Below are 19,813 nucleotides of genomic sequence, written 5' to 3' on the forward strand. Positions count from 1 at the left end.
TTGACATTTGGTCAAATACACACAAGTGAATTTTATACTTGAGGCTCATCTGTTCCACATATCGGAAGCTCCATATTCCACTGTTCAAGCTTTTATTAAAAGAAGTGTTGCTAGTCCTTATACTCATATTGGCACACTTAAAGCCAAAAGGTAAGCAAATTTCTGGAAGATTGCAGTCTCCTAGACTTGGGTGGCTGAATTTACTATTTCTTTTCCAATGTAATTTACCTCCCCCAAAAGTCAGTTTAAAAAATTGGATTGGCACAGTATTTCCAGGCTGAAGAATACCGAGTGTCCCTATGCAATATTTGGTCCATCTTCCCACAAAGTACACAAAACCTACAGCTTGCGGCTAAAATTGTTTTGAGTAAGGAAATGTGATCGATGGAGACTGCAGGTCCCAGCATATGAGCCTCCAGTTTGTGTCAGGGTGAACACAAACATACTAGAGACAAAGAAGGGAACAATCTGCTTCACTTGCTGCAGCCCGCAGGTTCCTGCTAGGCAGGATTCAAGCTTGACACTCTGGAGGTTGCAACTATCATCTGGGCCTTTGGGTACAGAAAACCTTCCTGCTTGTCACCTCTGTGACCTGTTTTGTTACCATCAGTTGCAGCTAAGGAGTATAATATCAGGGGACTGAAACACTCCTTGTCACTGAACAAGCTCCTGCATAAAAAATGCTTGCTGTTATATGGGGAAAGAACACAAAATCTTGGTCCCTTAAAAGCACAGAACATTTTTAGTGCCCTGCAACCCTCTGAGGTTTGGGTGCTGCAGTAGAGGTGAGAATACATGAGTATCCTGACCAGTCCTCCAGAGGGAATGGAGACACAGCGAAGCAAGTATTTGTCTTCGTTATGTTGCTATCTGTGGACCCGCGGACCATGAAGACTCATGGTCTTAAATACCTGAGTGTACATGTTCACACCAGAATATCTATTTGCAGGATTTAAGCAATTGCTTCAAAACATAAGCTTCAGTTTCACAGTATCATAAACTAATTTACCTATTACCTACCCCCCTCTTGCAGGAACAGGTAGCCTGCACCAGCTGAGCTGCATACACATAGCAGAGGCCACACGAACAGGTACCTTCTGCAGGCTCCAAGTGTGGTGGAGGTCCCTGAACAGACACTATATCCTGGCGCTGAGGAGTGCAGAAGCACAATCACGCTCAGAGCACCTCATCGCAGCACTCAGGGTGCTCACGTGAGATGGTGGACTGGGACTCTTCAGCAGGGGAGAGGCCTCAGTCTGGATTTTGGGACTAAGGGACAAGTATAACCACCAAGCATCACTGGCACATAGGCCAATTATTTTGTTGTGATGCAAATAACACCTGCAACAACATGTACACAGTCTGCGAGGGGAATGAGAAGCAACAGCATCTAACTGCAAAGCCAGTGAAATTCAGTGATTTGCAACAATTTTTCATTCAAACGCAGATTTTCCTGTTTACTCTGCTGACGAACTGCAAACTCCTGCCTGCAGAAGAGCTCCATGTCTGTAGAAAGCTTAGGGTGGCTATAAACCTAACAACTGCCTGTAAATAATTGTTTCCATTACTCCCGCAGCCTTAGCCACCATCTATGGTACAAACAACCAATTAAACTGGCAGACTGTTTTGCTAAGATGGAACTTTTGCCTGTGTCGCCTGGGTCACTAAAACTATAGAATGAAGAGAGATTCATGGAGTCACAGTGGTCTCCATGCAGTACTCGGACCCAGCTTTGGTATTTTTACTGGCTTTGCTTTCAATCTCTGCTCAGGTTTCCAGGAGCTGTCATTATGGTGTCAAATATCTTCTTTGCAAAGTCTCTCAGTCTAGGTTAAACTCTTAGGAATTTTAATCTGTCTGCCTAAAGAGCATCAGGAACAAGTTTTTCCAAGCCAAGTCATACTCCTCCCCACCTGCCTGTTTTTCTGCTTCCAAAACCTCAGAATAAGAGTTTTCATTTAGTTTTGACCAAAAACATAATGTTGCTTAAATTTACTTTGATAGTTCCTAAAAGACTAACAGCCTTATTTATCAAAATGAACATTATCAAAATGAACAAACAAACAAAAACACTCAAGCAGCAGCTTACAGGAATGAAACTGTTCATATAAAAATACTCAAAACACTCCACTATTACACGCAGACCTACAAACTTAAATCCTAGTTACTAAGCCATGTTAGAAAAAAATTACTCAAATGAAATAATAACAACATGAAAGACAAAAATATGTGTCTTCAGAGCTGTAAGTGGCATTCATGTCAGAGACAAGTTGAATATATCAACATGGTAGTGACCATACTTGCTAGGGTGGCATGCCCATTATTCTAAAAAATACATTCTACATCACAAACCCTAATTATGAATTTTAAGCATATGAGTACTCTCTTTTCATTTACATGGTTTAACTGTGGGCTTGAAGTTGCCTACATGTTTACATACTTGTAGGATTAAGAATTACTTTATAATATCCTTTCTTTCTATCCAATAAGTTAACTTCAATTTGTGTATGAGGTAGGTGTATTTTGTATTACTTTCAAATAACCTCTCAGAATGTTTCTATGAGCACAAGTTATCTACGAAACCTAGTGACTCAGCTGCTGTTATGTTACAGAAGTCACAAAGTTTACTCCAGAATCTGCTTTCTTCCAAAAGTGTCTGATTTTCTCTAACTTTCCTTCTCCAAACACCACCAGGGGCTTCTGGCCATCGCTCTCTCTCACTTCTATACCGGACTTGGAGGGGTAATCAGAAGATTAATTTTAAAGGAATGATGATTTTAAAAGGATACAGGCTGTCAAGGGACAAATTACACATGTGGAACTGTAATATCTGTTTTCCCGCATACATTAATATTAAATTTTTAAAACACTCTTTACCTCTGAACCAGGAATAACATCCATACTAAGCATGGGAGCCTAGCACTCTCCCTTAGCGGCTCAGTAAAAAACATGGTTTAAATCAGGTAACCATTTTGTTTTAAAAAGCAGCTGTAAAGAAACAGCATATTATTCTGACTCATATTGTGCAAATTACTGGGAAAAGGCAATTACACATAGAAGAGAACTTGGTTAGTGAGACACACATCTGGAACTAGGAGGGACATTAGGGAACACTGCACATCACAATTATCCTGGGATCCAGATCAGTGTTTACAAACACCTCATACAAATCAACAAAATCCAACCAAAAGCCTTTCAGTCAGTATTCAAAATTTTAATTCTAAGTGTAGTGTCACTTGCCTTTACTTTTTAACACACTGGTGATGACACATGGCATGTCCAAACCATGCACCACAACCAAAGCTCACACTGTTTTTAATCCTCAAGGTCCCCAACTCACTCTCACATATAGCATTCGTGACAGCAGTCCTTTTCAATAAATCTGCCTTGGAGACAACCCTGACACCCCTGTTATTATACCAGGTCAACTGTATTGCTGACATTTGACAAACAAGTGAACTAACACCTTCGCCTAGCAGCAAATGTTTCAGAAAAAGTACAAGCTTCTCATTAAAAAATTGTTCCCCTTGCTCCCACATCTCCTAAAGAAACTGGCATTTCTTCTTAACATATTGCCACTAAAATCTCTATTATTATGGCTTCTAGAAATGTCACAGCTAGAGGCTCGATCCTGCAAGCACCGCTGGGCATACCGTTTGGCAGCCATTGTCTTTGTAAGATCAGATCCCATCCAGCACAATAACATGGCAATTATATATGCAGGTGAATCCATTCATTTGTAAGGCAGGAGACGGCATAAAACATCTTCCAAAAGATAAGGGGAAAATATCCACAGCATTTTAATGCTGAAGACCCTTGTCTGACAAATGTGTCTTCTCTAATCTGTTTTCATCCTTTAATGCAGAACTCTTGTCATTTTATCAGAAGTACCAATTAAAAAAACCTGCTCAGAAACTGACCCACTCCCTTAACAACAATAAAAAGCATCAAAGCAGAGTCTCTCAAATAAATGCAAAGGAAACAAAATATTAACAGATAGAACAAGCACATTACTAGTGATATATCTTTGCAGAAATTAAAATTCTAACCACAAGGCTTAGTAACTTTATGCTACCTTCTTCTAAAAGCCTGTGACAAAGAAAAATAAAGTTTGCGCAAGAGGAGGATTTTGAAAAAGAACTCCTGATAAAAAGCAGCAAAAAGGGGTACCTGAAAATTTGAACATATGTGAGTCACCTGATCCAGACACCATATGAAAAGAATTATCTGTTGAGTTTGCTGCACGACTAGTATCTTCCAAAAGCCCTGGTATTTGGAGAGGCACTGCAGTAAGGCATGTCATCTTTTATTTTTTTCTTTTTTAAGATGAACGTCTGCCTTCTCCCTTAGGCTGTGGTCCTACTTTATGCTTCTACAGTCACGGCAGCACACATGTAAGCAGTTTTATTGAAATCAAGGAAACTCTTTGCAGTTGAACTCATTCGCTGCCTTTGGGACACGGTCTTTAGAGAGCAAACTAATGGGATAGGTATCATCTTCCGCTATTCCATAACCACCAGGACAGCAAGCCTCCAGCCCTGCAGTGGATGTGCACAGGGCTACAGCTAAAACACATTAAATACCCGAGCCCATGCCTGCTGGAGGATAATGAAACACAGTGGTAATAGTACACTGCTAAGAACACAGGGACCTCAATCCTGCAAACACTTCCACATGCGACTAATCCTGAATGAATGCTACCTAATTGGATTTCAGATAACAGTGTCTGAAGAAATCCTTACAGAAATACGAATTTACACTGGCTTAGATGGAAACAGTGACATCCGGGCTGAAAACCAACTAGCAACTAACTAGTTTATGAAAAAGATGACAAAAGATGCCACTACAATAGGGCGGAGTGCCTGGCATGAGATGCCTTGCTTAGGTGTATTCCTTGCCAGGATCTGCCTCACTTAGGACGTTCTTCCATGTTCTGGAAGAGGCATGTGGGACAGTAAGCTGGGAACCTCTGCACATATTAAGACAAAGATAGTCTCTTATGCTTACATTTATGTATGTATAAACATGTAGTCACTCCACTATACCCAGTGATGGTAAAACCAATACGACAACTGACTCACAGAGTCCTGGGTCTGTGAGAAAAATGAGCTGTAAGTAAATAAAAATTTAGTTTGCAAGAGGAAAAAGCTAACACATCTGGGAAAACAGACTGGCAACGTAAGAGAGAGAAAGCTGGAAGCAGCAATACTACAGGAAGCCAATAGTGGACCACAAGTTACATTTGAACAACCGACGTGCTGCAAAGGTCAAGGCAATATGCAGAAATCCCCATATGCAAACACATATCCCGCCAGAGAGCTGACAGACAACCCCCACGTGGTGTGACCGCACCCAGGAAAATTATTTCGGCCCTGTGCAGGACATCACTGTACAGGCTGGTACGTTGAAGGAAGCTGAAGAAAAATACACAGATATTTATGTCAATGCACACACCAAAAAGCAGTTGGTGGGGCTGGAGGGGTTGATTTACATACAGTGACAAAGAATAAATTATATCCCAAGGAAGGAAGGCCGTGTGTGGACAGCCTCAGTTCTGCTGTGGGGTGAAAATCACGCCCCTCCATGCCTGCTGACTCTGGAGCCTCCCTCAGCCATTGTGGGTGGTCTGTGCACAAGCAGCAGGAAAGAGAAAGGCAAAACTCCTCGAGAGAAGGAAGGACACAAACCTCCTTTTGAGGCACAGTCCTTTCCTTTCCGGCACCATCTTATGCTGCTTGGTCAGGATGGCCAACCTATGGCACCTGCTACTCTAAAGGCCACTGAGTCTGGGCTTTCCTCCCTTCCCCGCCACCCCACAGCTGCTGTAGCGGGAAGATACTGATACACGCCATAGAAAAGGTGAAATGCAAGTGCCCTACATCTAAAGTTTTCCCAAAGGATACATGGAGCCGGAGCTGGAGGAACTGCCTCCTAGTTACCAAACAGTAGGTTAGGGACTAGGGTAACATCCAGGAACAGAAACCTGAATTCTTGTTTTCTTCAGATGGAGGAGAATCCAGCTGAGGAAGATACTCCATCCTCCAGGAATTAAAAGAAGAGGTTCACAGTATCCCCTTCATGGAGGCTTGAACACTGTAAAAATGCAAGATTTGTGGAGCTGAAGAAAAACTAGCAAAAAAGACCTGCTTGTATCCAATGACTTCCTATGCAAAATGCATAAACATATAAAGGGAAGGACAGTAACTCCAGAGCTGTTCTTTGCACTATAGCATTTGCTCCTCTATCTGTACTTCCCTGCTTCTCTCACCTGGACTGCATCTCCAGACTGATGCTACATATTTCTGTAAGGTCATTCCCTATGTTATTATTAAGTTTCAATATGTACTTATATTTAGTACATTTAGTAATCCAGTCTGATATGGAATCGATTCCCAGAAATGGTTTGCATTATTGTGCAATTGTGCCTTGAGCTCTCCCAGACGTAACGTTTCTCCTACTCGCTGCCTCAGTGTGGTTTTACTTTCTGTATTTTAAGTAGCTTCACAGGAAGGTGCTTTCCAAGCCCAAGGAGGACAAAGTTACTGACTTTAAAGGCTGACACACTGTTTCCTAGTTGACATCTGTGACACCACAGTAATACCTGTAAAGTCCCTACAGTCTGGAACTTTTTCCTTCCTTCCCAGCCCTACTTACCCTGCTGTACGTAGGACGCTTTGTTAACTGATGGTCTTAAAGAAATTCTTTGGTGTATGATATTCCTTGCCCTGTTTTTCCTCTTTTGTTACATGATGTCTTCTATTCAAACAGCCAAACTAGAGCTGGCAAACAGCCTCTCTCTAGGTTTTTACATGTTGCTGCAAGGCAAAATAAACAGTTGTTTCCAGTTTGCATTTTCAGGGCTACAGATGTATGCTAATTATCCTTTCAGTCTGCTGATGGAAAACTGAAAGAGATTAAAATGTACTTTTCTACGAGACCAAAGACTATGGACACCTGCCCCTTCTAACTTGGAGCTACCTAGAGCACAGTACAGTGTCGTCTCCTCCCTTTATGTTGACTGCAGGTATTTTCAGATTTCAGCAGGGCTTTGCAAAAAGCCAGGAGACAGATTAAATCCTTCTGAAATTCAAGAACATTATGTGTGTTTTTGGAGCAGCAGTGATGCCAAGAATAATATTTGGGTTGACCTGAGACCATTTGAAGGATGGGGAACTTCAGAATGGGGTGATACGAACTACATCATAACATGAAGCTCATTGTTTTGTTAAGATACTGTAGCATTTACTCAAATTTCTTACCTTCCTTTTGTTTTCTAGAACAAAAAATGAATATAAAGCAACCACAAAAAAAAAACCCCAAAACAACACCAAAGCCAGGTCTCTTATACCCTTTAGGTAAAAGTAAGTATTATCAAGACTGTCATGTCATATAGTCTGAGTAGAAGAAAGGAAAACTGGACATGAATCTGCAGTTTATTTCCAATTTCTGTATCAAGTTTAGAAGTGGCTGTTACACAAATGAATGAAACAATCTCAGATGTGCAAACCCAGTAATGCAGAGACCTTCCCAGGAGGAAGAAGCAAGGATCTGTTTCCTTCTTTAAGTTTTAGGAGCTTTACCTCATGATACGCACTTGTCTGCCAAATATTTCTTGTAATCTTTCAAATAACTGTTTATTCTAATTGTTCCTATTGTGCTTCAGCCAAACTACTGGGCCTTTCTGTTGATGTTGCCTCTATTGGAGTCCAGAGTCAAGTGATGTGCTACCACAGCAATGTGCTACACCTATGTTTTTAGCATCTGTCTTTTCTATAGGGGTGTGTATATGCCCAGAATAGGTATGTATACGCACACACATACATGTCCATGGTACGTAGAGATCAGAGATACAAATGGTACAGGGGGAAGACTTGGAAAGTACCGAGGCACCTAAAGATATAGTGGAGTTCTGATGTTCAGCTAATTCCTAACACCTTTCAAAAGCTGGCTCCACAACCTCTTCCTGCCTCCTCTACACAGGCTATTTTCCAGCGTTTGTTGCTATATTTATAACTCGAATTACAGTATTACTGCGAGGCCTCAGGCAGACTCGTTCTCCCTTATGCCTCTCAAGCATACAGTGGAAAGGTCTTACTGCTCAGACAACACCATTTTAAACAGTTAAAATGTCCAAGCTCTCTACATTGTCATCACCTTTCCTGCATTTTCAGGAAATCCTTTCATCTATCCTGAAACGACAATTGTATATACTTACTGTCAGCAATCACTTGCTTACAAGGTTTTTATTACCCTAAATGCAGGAAGAGTGGGTAATGCATTATTATGGTGGGGAAATCGAGAAATGAAGAGTTAAGACTGAAAACTCAGACTTCGTTTTGCTGTCATTCCAGTTGGGGGTCCTAAAAGGTTTTCACACAAAAATAAAAAGAAAAGACCTGTCAATTAACATAATGGAAACTAACATTCCTCATATCTTTTTGTATTAAGAACACAGAGATTGACTTGACAGGCTACAGATTTCACTGAAAGGGGCATCCTTCCTTCAAACAAAACATATATCCAATGATTTCCATGAGATTAATTGATGAAAATAATTCAGTGGCTTCAAAATGATGAACAAAAAGCCTGTACAGTATGGGTATGAAAAAATTTAATTGCTATTGCCTCAAACTTCTGAGACAACTTTCTTCATTCTGGGTTAGCTTCATTTGGACCTAAAATCATGCAAGGAGTCTCCTCCAACTGCAGGAGAAAATGTATTAATCTATTGTCATTTACACAAAAAGATCAGACTTGCACATTTGGGGCTAGATATTTAAACTAATTAAAACAGAGAGGGATTTAAAGAACCGAATTTTAAAGAATTTTTTCCAAATATCCCTGTCTGTGTTAACAACAAACATAGAACATCTTGGCCCCAAAATAATTCGTTTGCCAAACAAGAGCAACTGGAAAGGTTTTACTGAAGCTATGGTTCAACTTTATGTACAAAAATTACGCCATTTTACGCTACAATCCTCAGATGAAATCTGTTTTTAAGTCACACTTAAAGCAGAATGCAGAAGCATGGAGAAAGACCATCAGCTGCTGAGGTTCCCCACCTTCCGAACACTAGATTTCATACTTCACTCTTTGTTATTTCTGTTTTAGGAGATGAAGGGAACAGTACTCAATGAGCTGATGAAGTCACTGAAAAGGCACTCACACCTACTCTAAAAATGACCAGATACCTGAAAATAAAAGTTTACATGTGGTCTAAGCAACATGTGTCAACCTGGTGCAGAAGGTTTAGAAAGTAAAATCCAGTTCCATAAAGGACTCACTGTCTTAAACGTGCTCTTTTCAGATGCACCAGAGCAGAAGTCATCCGAGTGCTTCCTGAAGAAGCCACGACTTTGCCATTAGTTCCTTGGTTAAGACCTTTGCAGTGATCAGTAAATCGTGTCTCATCTCAGAAAGGAACAAACAGAGATCTGCAAGAAAAATGGCTTGCAGATCTCCAAGGAGTCATGTATGAGTGAGGTACATAATTTAAGAGGGAGAGAAACAGAAGAAGCTCTGAGTTGGTAAAGGAGAAGTCACAGGAGACTCATATTTAGTAACATGGCAAAGGTGAGGTCATAAAACAGAGCAACCAAAAAGGGAAAAAGGAGAAAAGCACATGGCAATGGACTGGACAGGTCCCAAATGGCCAAGCAGAAAACTCAAAAGACTGCAGACTGGGTTTTGGCAGAAAAACACAGAGAAAGATCTGTTGTCTATTTCTGATGGACCCTTTGAAGTTTTCTGGATCTAATCTGATTTTTGTCTGTCATTCTTTGCCAGAAAAGATAAACCCTGCCAGGGAAAACCTACCTCCCCTTATCCTTATACTAGTAAGAAAACAAACGGTCTGTTTTAAATATCAAACACTTATAATGTAGAAACTTTCTTCTGTGCTGTGTTTAAGAGTTTGATTTTTCCAAGCTGTCATACTTGAAATTATAACTGACCAAAGTTGTTCCTGGTTAAGTATCTTGTATTTTACCAGACTACGTCAGAACACGGGCCTTTGTCCTACACAGAGACAGAGAGCTTCACCACAGTCAACCCTCTAGCTCCATCCATACTTCACTGAACTGGAAGACAAAGGTGTCCAAACTAAATATGTTTTTTTTTTTACTGATACTGAAAGTCTTCTGGAATTCTGTCACCCTGTAGTAGTAATTTCTTTTAATAGTCTCTGCTATTATATTACACTGTAATACTATAGTGTTACTAGCTTTATCTTTTTAGGCTCTAGTCTAACAAAGTCTTTAAGCATAAGCTTACCTTTAAGCCCTACCCTTGGATTACTTTAGTTCATGCTTTAAGGTACCATACTTTCAGGCCTTGCTGGATGGGGGACATATTCAACAATACTGAAGAAACATGCTCAGCTAAAATTATCATGTAAGGCGTACATTTATGATGCTCAGCCTGCCACAGACACTAGATCCCATTAAAATGACAGCATTTACTATGTATTACTTTAAGCAATATACTGAAAAATTTCATACCCATTTGCAACTCTAATACATTAAAGTGCCCCAAATACCATTTTGCCACTGCTATCGGCAAATGCTTTTTAATAGTGACATTCTCATATGAGGATTGTCAGCTAACTAACAAATCTGGAGTTCAAGTAGGTGTTAATTCAGAGTAGCAATAAAGGAATTGGACAATACAAAAAGGAGTCCAGAAAATAGAAAATTCACCTTCACAAGACAGTAAATACACCTTCATACAGTGTGACACCATCACTTTAAAGGCTGCATTCTCTTCCCAACACAAAATGTTCCAAAGAGCTCTAAACATCCATGTGTTTTGCACTGAAATACATTGTCTTACCTGCCTGGATCTCTTTTGTATTGTCCCAGATCAACTTTACCACCCCTACACAAACTACTTGGGTTTACCCAAGTATAGTTCTTATCTCCCCAGCCTTATGATCCTAGATTTCTGTTCAATAATGGCATCAGACATTTACTTGGGCATGCTCTTATTTTATTGAGGTCATTCCAGACTTTTTCCTCTGCTCTCTACAGTTGCATTAACAGCTTCCTTCCTATTTTTAAATCAGCAGCTAATTTCAGCAACTAAGTGCTTATTGTTTCTTCAGGGTCACTCATAAAACAAACACCATTATTGATCTTTCTGAATCTACCACTAGTTTTTCCCTTTCATCTCATCGGAGTGACTATTTAAGGGGCAATTTCTCAATAAACCAAGACATCTATCCTAGATAAACCAGGGTATCTGAAGAAAGAGATTTTTCTGTCTATGTGTGCTAATACAGCTCCTATCGTGGCAGGAGCCAAGCAACTCATAAACATTAGCAATTTTGTCTCCACAACACCTTTTTAAAGGGAAAAGTGTTGTTAAGTGTCTTTTACAAACAGGGAACTAAGACACAGTGCTTCAAAGGCAAAGACCACTCATGAAACATCGAATTAACTGAATCCTTATTTCCTATATTTTAACCACAACAACATCTTCCCTCTATTTTTACATGTACCTGGATACAGAACTGTTTATTTGTTGGATTACAGCGAGGGATGACCTGGCCAGCTGGTATTTATTCTGCATTTTTGATGAGCACCTGAAGACAACTGACATCACAGGCTAACGTAAAAGCTGTGTTAAACTAATTGCTGCCAGTATTTTATCTACTGTTCTTAAGCTTCAATACCATTCTTGGGGCCTAAACCCTAAACCTATTTACTGTCCTCCAGTTAAGCTAAAGGAAATCTTAGCTTCACCCCAGAAAATGTGATACCAAAATACAAAGCAGCCCTTCCAGGTAATAAGACCTAAGCGACATCTTTCAGACACCAAGTATCAAAAAGCATCTTTTGAAGAGAATGGTTTTATTCACCAATTCTATTTTAACAGGGTACAGTGGCTATTACTGTTTTGGCATTACCACGTGGTAAGTTTGGTCCTTTCCAAATTAATTCTACACCAATCCACAAAGAAAATTTAAATGCATTTTGACTGCTACAATGCACCATCAATTATTAGACAAAAATTTTCAATGGTCCCTGGGCGTATCATTGCTATCTGGCCACTTTCTTCACAGTTTCTCTCTCTTCACCAACAGTGATGAAAGTCAGGCTTGCTGGTCTTGTTCTTGCTGAACGCTAAATCAGCATACCTCCGAAGAGAGGGGGCGGAAAGCTAATGGTCTAGGATTAGAGATTGCTGCCTACACTGGATATGTCTGCAGTGTTGTGCACATGGAGCTGGCTGAGCCCACAAGCATTATACCTAATGAGAGACAAGAGTAATTGAGCTAGGTGCGGGTCTGCACTACCGCAGCTGGACTGCTTCTGGGATCTGAGTTAGATTTTCTGTATGACACTACCCATGCACACAAAAATATATGGTCAATGCTGAGCCAGGTCAGTTATGTTTGTGTGTTTTATTAAAGAGTGGGTAGAGTCCTTCTGTCCTGCTTTAACACTTCTCAGGTTTATTAAACACAGTTTAAGAAGTTTGTCCCTAGACAGGAAATTCATGCCTAAGGTCTCAGAGATGCAAAACACCATTTGGTAGGGGCAATAACACTGCCATTTAAATGTATTGTTGCTCTAGTATATTAGCATGAAATGTGTCAATTTTTACATGAGAATACAAAGATCAAACACACTAATTGCATAATGAATAAAGAAGTAGGTAGCAAACACTCATGGATCTGGAAATAAGTAAATCCCCTGGATAAAAGGCTTTCAGTTAATCGGGGTATCTGAGGTGCATTCTCAACTCAAATGCTTCTTTTCTTATTTGTAAATAATAATGTTTTCTGGGGAACAAAATAAAGGCTAGTGTCCTCACTAGGTTTTTCCTTCGCTTAGGGAAACGTGCATCAGGCAAAACTTGGCAACCGAAATGAAGAAAAGTCCTAGTAAAGACGGTATGGATTGTATTTTTCATGAGCAATACATTAGGTTCAGGCAGACATCAGCCTGATCTAACATGAAGTTGTATGTAACTGCATCGTGTGTTACAGCAGCACACTGTACCTCTTGACGCTCAAGTGAACTAAAACTCAGTACTAATGCTCCCCTAGCCTGACTGCTCTCTTTGGATTCAATGGTAGACCCTGGGCTCTCTGCAGCTTCTATCTCTGCTTGCTAAGTCATGTTAGAACTAGAGACTGCTTTGTCTTCACTTGAACTTTACATCCTGTTAGCGTGCACAAAGGAAGTAAGTTATGTTAACAGCACACCTATTTTTTCCTAGTGAAGATGTACTCTGTTGGATATTATCACCATTTGGATACCTATTTAGACACCCAGTCAAAGGCTATGACCAGCTCTATAGCATATAATAATTTTTTGAAAGGAAAGAAAATGCCATTAAAACAAAAGGCCCTGTTCTGCTTCTGGGTAAACAAATGGAGTTTTACAAAGGCTCAAAAAGGAAATGGATTAACTTGCTTCAATGTGGTAGTGGTCTCAACTGTTCACATTAAAATTTTCACAGTAAATTAAGCCATGACAGAGGTAGGAAAGAAGTCAGCTTTCAGTGAATCATGCTGTTCTGTTGACATAAATTGCCATTTTTTAGGTAGTATATCCACCAACCTGTATAATGATAGAATAACAAAACTCCAACCCAGTGTTGATTAAGTTCAGCCTTTTGCATGCTAATTTTAGCCTGGTCTGCCAAAATAATTGAATCACCACCTTACTTACATGCTTCTAGATATTTAGCACCCTCTCACTATTCTCTCTTCACCGGCCTTTGCTTAAGCCTGTGGTGCTGGCCTTCCCTCCTTGTACGGTGTCTGCTGTTTAACACCACTTCTCCTGCTTCCTCAGTTACACTCAGAACGCCTTTCAGTTCACTTTCCACAACTTACACCCAGCCTTTTCTGGGCTCTCTTGTCAAGGGTAACACTTAATGTCAGTCCATCTCTATCCTTCCCATCTACGTCCTCCTGCGTGTTGCACACAACACTTCATTATCTTCACGCTCTTTATAAAGACCAGCAACTTCCCTTGACTAGAAAATGACATGAAGCACTACCCAGTTGTCCCAGTAAGGCTGGAAAAGACAAGCAAATGCAGACTCTCGCTGGTTGATATCTGCCAGTATGTTCACTAAACGCATGTTATGCAGCAAGTTTACACAACAGTGACCAAAAAGGAGAGAAGGGACAGGCCGTGTATAGTGTGCCACAGTACCAGACCCTGAGGAGAAAGCTCTGCTCTGCATTATTGCAGTGGCACCAAAAATGGTTTAAATACAATGGGGCGCGTATCTGACTGCCAAATGCCCACGATGCCTTTCCACCTCAGTTATATCACGGCGGTGTGAAACAAAAAATGACAAAGGACTATGAACGGAAGTCAACACGGTAAAAGACAAAATAAAGTCGGAGGCCCAACACCCAAAAACCCGGCGAACGGGGGGGTGGCAGCTGAGCTACAGGGATGGCAGCGCCCTGTACGGACACTGCGACACCTCAGAGCCAGGCTCTGCTTCATCTCGCCCAACCTCTCCACTCCAAGCCGTGCCCCCCACTCCCCTGTTCCCGCCGTGCTCTCACCCCGGGCTCTCCCCGCACCCGCCGCCCCGGTGACAACGGCGGCCCGGCGCCGGGCCTCGGTTCCTTCGCGCTGCATGCCGCCAGGCCTCGCCCCAGCCCCACATGCCCCCTCCAGGCCCGGCCCTGCCCCAGGCCGTGCCCCTTCCCTGCACACCTCCCCGGGCCCGGCCCGAGGCCTTGTCCCTCGCCCGGGCCCTGGGCCGCGCCTCGCCCGGGGGAGGTGGCCGCCCTGCCCTGCCCCAGGCGCCAGGGGCCCCTCTGCCCGCCGGGGCAGCCGTAGGGGCCGGGGCGAGGGAGGGCGTATAATAAACAGCATCGTTGTCATGCGGGCAGGGCTGCCGGCTCCCCGAGCCTCCTCCCCGCGATAACAACCCAGGTACAGCCCGCGCTCGCCCCCCGCCCTCCCCCCTTCTTCCTCCTCCTCCTCCTCCCCCTCCATCCTCCTCCTCCTCCTCCCGGGGGGCCGGGGAGAAATCTGCAGATCAAAGAAAAGATGCACAATAATAACGGGGTGGGCGCGCACAGCGGTCCCCCCTGTCCGGCGGGGCCGGGGCCTCCGGCAGAGGCTCGCCGCGGCCCGGCCGCTGCCCACCAGGCGGGAGGCCGAGGGGGGCGGCGGCGTGGGGCCGGAGCCGGGCGCCCCCGCCGCGGTACTCACCCGGGCCGGCCAGTGCGGGTACCCCTTCATTTTGGCGAACACCAGGTCTCCAGCCTTGTATTCTCGGGGCCGCGGACGAGCCATCGGGAGCCGCCGCGGGAGCTGCCGTGTGTCCCCCCCGCCCTCCCGCACCCCCGAGCCCCGCACACGCCGCCCCGGGGGCAGCCGGGCGACCCCCCCCGCGGGGTGCGATGCGCCCGGGCACGGGGCGCAGCCGGGAGCGGGGCCGGGCCGCGGGCGATCCCCGATCTCTCCGGCGGCGGCGGCGGCGGCAGGAGGAGATGGGGTGTGTGTGAGTGTGTGAGTGTGTGTGTGTGTGTGTGTGTGAGTGAGTGTGTACGCGGGGGAGGGGGAGGCCTTGGACACAACCCCAGCAGCCCCCGGTCGCAGGGAGCCGGCTGGCGGCGGGGCGCCTGGCCGGGCGGGGGCGGCCGGGGAGCCCTCACCCCGCGGCGGCGGGCGGGCGGGCGCGGCGCTGCCCGCGGCCCCCCCGTGCGAGCTGGCTACGCCGCCCGCGCCGCCCGCTCCATCCCCGCCGCAGCCGCCGCGGCCCCGGGAATATGGAGCCGTCTTCGCCGAATTACTCCTCGGGCAGCGACCGAAAACAGGATCTTCTTATCCCCCCCCACCCACCCCCCCGCCCGCGCCTCCCCCCGCGCTTTCCCTTCCTGTTATTTTCTAGGTACACAGATCGGTTTCTATGAAAATAGGAGAGCAGAGAGCGGCTCCCGGCCCTCCCGGCCCTTCCTTCCCAGCTGAAGCATGACATGGTTCTTTATGCGCGCCCGACATGGAGGCTGGGCGGCGAGAAGCCGGCTGAGCCCGGCTGATTTTTTGTGGCCAGGTCCCCGAGTTTCCCCTGGCCGGAGGCTCCCAGCCCTTGGGCCCGGGGGGTGCCCTGATCCCCCCTTGTCACGGAGGCCCAGGCCCCTGCGTGGGTTGGCTTCTCACGGTGCCACCGGCACCCGCCCGGCTGACAGGCCTCCCCTGCCCCAGGGCTGCCTGCGCCCAGGGGTGCCTGCGGACCCCGGGCTTCACCCCGGCCCTCCCCATGCGGCCAAACGCCCGGCCCCGAGCAGGCCCCCGGGATGAAGGCCCGGCTCCAGGACACAGGGTATTCCCAGTATTCCCAATTTCTGTAGCTAGCCTCTTCCCCACCACCAACCCCTCTACCTTCCTTCTCAGCCTCAAACTCAAAAAATCCCCACAGCCACAAAGAGCTGGTCATGGGACCTGCCTGAATGCCAGATGATGCCAGTTTTTACAAACATGCTACTCTGTGGAAGGGAAGCACTGGGAACTCACAAATCTAAACCCCAGATATTGCTGGTTTTACCATGGTGTTACCAGTTAAGTTGTAATGTTCAGAAATCAATTATTATTGACGTTTATTATACCGAAGTGTTGTCTAGAGGAGCAAAACTAGGAAGGCACCTGCAAACTGGGCTACAAGTGGAAAAGTTTAGGGAAGATTTTTCTGGAGGTTTGGCTGAGATGGTAGCAGTGGGCTCCCCAACTATTCCCATGTGCAAGATGGCAACTACCCCCTTTGGGTTTAGGGCTGAAGGCTGTAGAGTCACATTTCAGGGAGGGAGTAGATGGACTGTAGGGAGTGCTACAGGTCTGTAAAGGCTGGTAATAGCAGAGAAAGAAGGGAAAGAAACACCTTTTCTAGCACCTGCCCTGGTTTATGGTATCTCCAGATGTGGTTTTAGTACCCAAACGCTGCTGTTGGTAGTACACAAGTCAATAAAGTTTGTCACTGTGGGTCATAAAATAGGATAAGGACTTCTCTGCTTGGAGAAGCACTGCTGTAAAATCATTAGCTCAGGTATCAGTAGCATGCTAACAATGGAAAAAAACCCCAAGAAGCTGGGTAAACATTTAGATGATCAGCCTGCACTGTGCTCAGTGCTGTTATCTGTTCCTGAAGTACTGAGATCAGTGACAGGGTTGCCAATGCAGCCACCTTCAGTATAGACATGTGGCCAAACAGCTTGCTTTCACTTTCACATTGGATAGGATTTTGCATCCTTTAAAATTGATAACTCATTTCAGTTTAAATTCCCTTCAGGTAAATGTAATATAAAATCTCTGAGTACAGGAGCTGTGGACTCTGATCTGAGTCTGTCCAGAATAATCCTGTGTTGTGTCTTACCTCCCATACCTCTATTATCTCCCCAAACCAGCCTTATCTCCAGAATACTTACTACAGAAGTGGAACTGCCTTTTTAAATTTTTTTAAAAATACATAATTTGTTTTTCATCTCAGATATTAGTAGCTTTTTCTAGTAACTTATTTAGTGACCTTAATTCAGAAAGGAGCATGAAGTATGCCAATTTCTTCCAAAAGGAAACTGTACACATTCTATACACATCCATGCAACAATGTATTGCTAATGTCAGAACAGCAAAATTCAAAGCCACTAGGTACCAAACTGAAACATCTTGTTGAAATGTCCACTTTTTTACTTCCTTTTGTCCCGGCATTGGTGTCTGCAGAGGATGCAGTGATTGAAAAATGTTTCTAGTCTGTAGTGAAGATAATCACACACTGAAGCTCCAAAGAAAACTCATCCCATGGACATGCAGGGATGGAGCTCTCTCTTTCTCTTGTGTACAGGCTGCAAAGGATAAATAGGTTGCCAAGGTAAGAACTCTGCTCAGCTTTGGCCAGCTGCAAACTCTTAAATACACTTTGCAAACAGTTCCTCCGTCAAGCTGCGGTTAAGATGCTGGGAAAGAATGGGGATGAAAAAGCAAATTTCTCAGCTGATAAATGAAAAACCAAATCAAATGTTCCACACATTAACAGCACAGAAAACCACCTCAGCACAAATGGCAAAGGAGTTTCTCAGTGTGTATAACCCTGTCAGCCACTGATCACAGCATACAAAGCCTGAGATCTGCTGTCTCACCTGTATTCTGCTCCTTTCTCTTCTGTTACAAAGGGGAGTTCATCTACCCCTTCTACACAGAAGTGGGAAAGTGGAGTGAAGAGAGTTTCTTCCAAACACTTCAAGAGCAGTTTCAGCTCATAAGCATGAATGCCGGGGTGCGGGGGCTTGCTCATATACACGCTACATGCATATAGGCCACGTCCTAAATTTACAGAAGTCATCAGCTGACTCTGCTTTGGGCACAGAGAAAGAGCAGCAGGTCACAGAGCCAGCAACACCATGTCCCTACTGAGCAAGGGAGACCTGCGGCAGGGATGGGTCTCTCCTTCCCCCTGAATTCCCCAAAATGGTAAGACAAAGTTCCCTCTCACTCCTCATCCCACCAGACAGGTGTTATATTTCCAGAGCAGGGCAGCATATACAAGTATGAGCAGGGGAAGGGGGTAAAGGCAGTGGCCCAGCAGGACCATGCAGATTGGTGGCAGGGCTGGGAGTGTGGTCAGTAGTGAAACCATGAGTCACCCAGGACAGATGGTGTCTGAGCTAACTGTTTTGAAGCCACTACCACACTACGGAATTTTGCTTTCCCAATAATTCCCAGGAAACAGTGGTTTTAAGCTACTGAGAAGCCTTAAGCCTGCCCTGATCATTTCCCCCCTATTCATACCAGGAGAAAAATAGTTATATTCCTCGCTGAAAATTTTCATAGAGAAAGAATTCCATTGATTCAAAAGAGTGGATCAATCTTTAAGGAAAGAGAACGTGGATGTAAAAGTCCTAATTTCAAAAGCACTCTCCAAAGTCACAAGTAAGTTTTTAAACATATGTCAGTTTTGCATTAAATACTCCATGATTGTAGTTTTGGACACATATATTGGACATTTGTATGCAAACTGTCTTGCATATGGGTCCTATTCATGCTGCTATCTTGCGCTTGCCATTTTGTGAGATGCTGCCTATATTGTGTCTGTAGAGGCCACACAGATTATTATATTTGTCTCTGAAATTCTGTCCCTGGCCACCTTACAGTTTTTGCTTTCCCCGCTCAAATCCCTCAGACTATAAATGCCCTGCAGCATAGACACTTGTATAATCAACTTTACTGTAAGATACTGAAATAAAATTGTTTCTTTTTACTTTTCTATCTATAGCTGATATAATTTTCTTTCCTTCTGCATTTTCTTTTCCTGTATGTAAAAATGTGTCAGCGATGATCACAATGATTAGTATTTTGTTTATGTCCATAGTAAGGTTGTGCTTGTCTGTTAAATATTTTAATAGGAAATTGTTCTGAGTCACAACTGAGCCATTCCCCTTTGCAAGACATGTCTGAGAGCACTGTTGGCAATCACAGAGCTACTTCATGTCAGGCAGAAAGAGGCCATGATGTTATATGTCCATCCCAACATGCACAGAAAGGCACTTACCGAGCCCATTAGGATATTCTTAATTACTGGAGATAAGAAGCTCATGAGGGGATCTCAAGCTGTCTCTGTAATAAGCTTAGAAGGGAGAAGTGTGTGAATAGCTGGAGCAAGTTATCTATACTCAGTTTCATGAATCTTCTTATGTTATACACTGGAGCAATCTCCTAATCATATTAAATTAGGCAGTCTTTAAGGTGATTGCTTTACAGGTTGCAGAGGTGTGAACGCGTATCCTAGAGGCAGAAAAGATCGGAGCACTTCAGTTAAAATTAATTTCCTCTCTGGTTGGGAG

General features: G+C 44.0%; 1 protein-coding gene across 1 annotated transcript in view; it reads right to left on the minus strand.

Annotated features, from left to right (window-relative positions):
• Nucleotides 1-15,768, minus strand: part of HDGFL3 (HDGF like 3) — a 38,768-nt gene extending 23,000 nt beyond the window's left edge. Inside the window, exon 1 of the mRNA XM_075100490.1 lies at nt 15,195-15,768. Within this exon, the coding sequence (XP_074956591.1) occupies nt 15,195-15,278 (84 nt within the window). The 5' untranslated portion in view covers nt 15,279-15,768. The remainder of the gene's footprint in view (nt 1-15,194) is intronic.
• Nucleotides 15,769-19,813: the final 4,045 nt, after the last annotated feature.

Source organism: Phalacrocorax aristotelis, chromosome 7 (genome assembly GCF_949628215.1).
Source record: "Phalacrocorax aristotelis chromosome 7, bGulAri2.1, whole genome shotgun sequence".
Classification (NCBI taxonomy): Eukaryota; Metazoa; Chordata; class Aves; order Suliformes; family Phalacrocoracidae; genus Phalacrocorax; species Phalacrocorax aristotelis.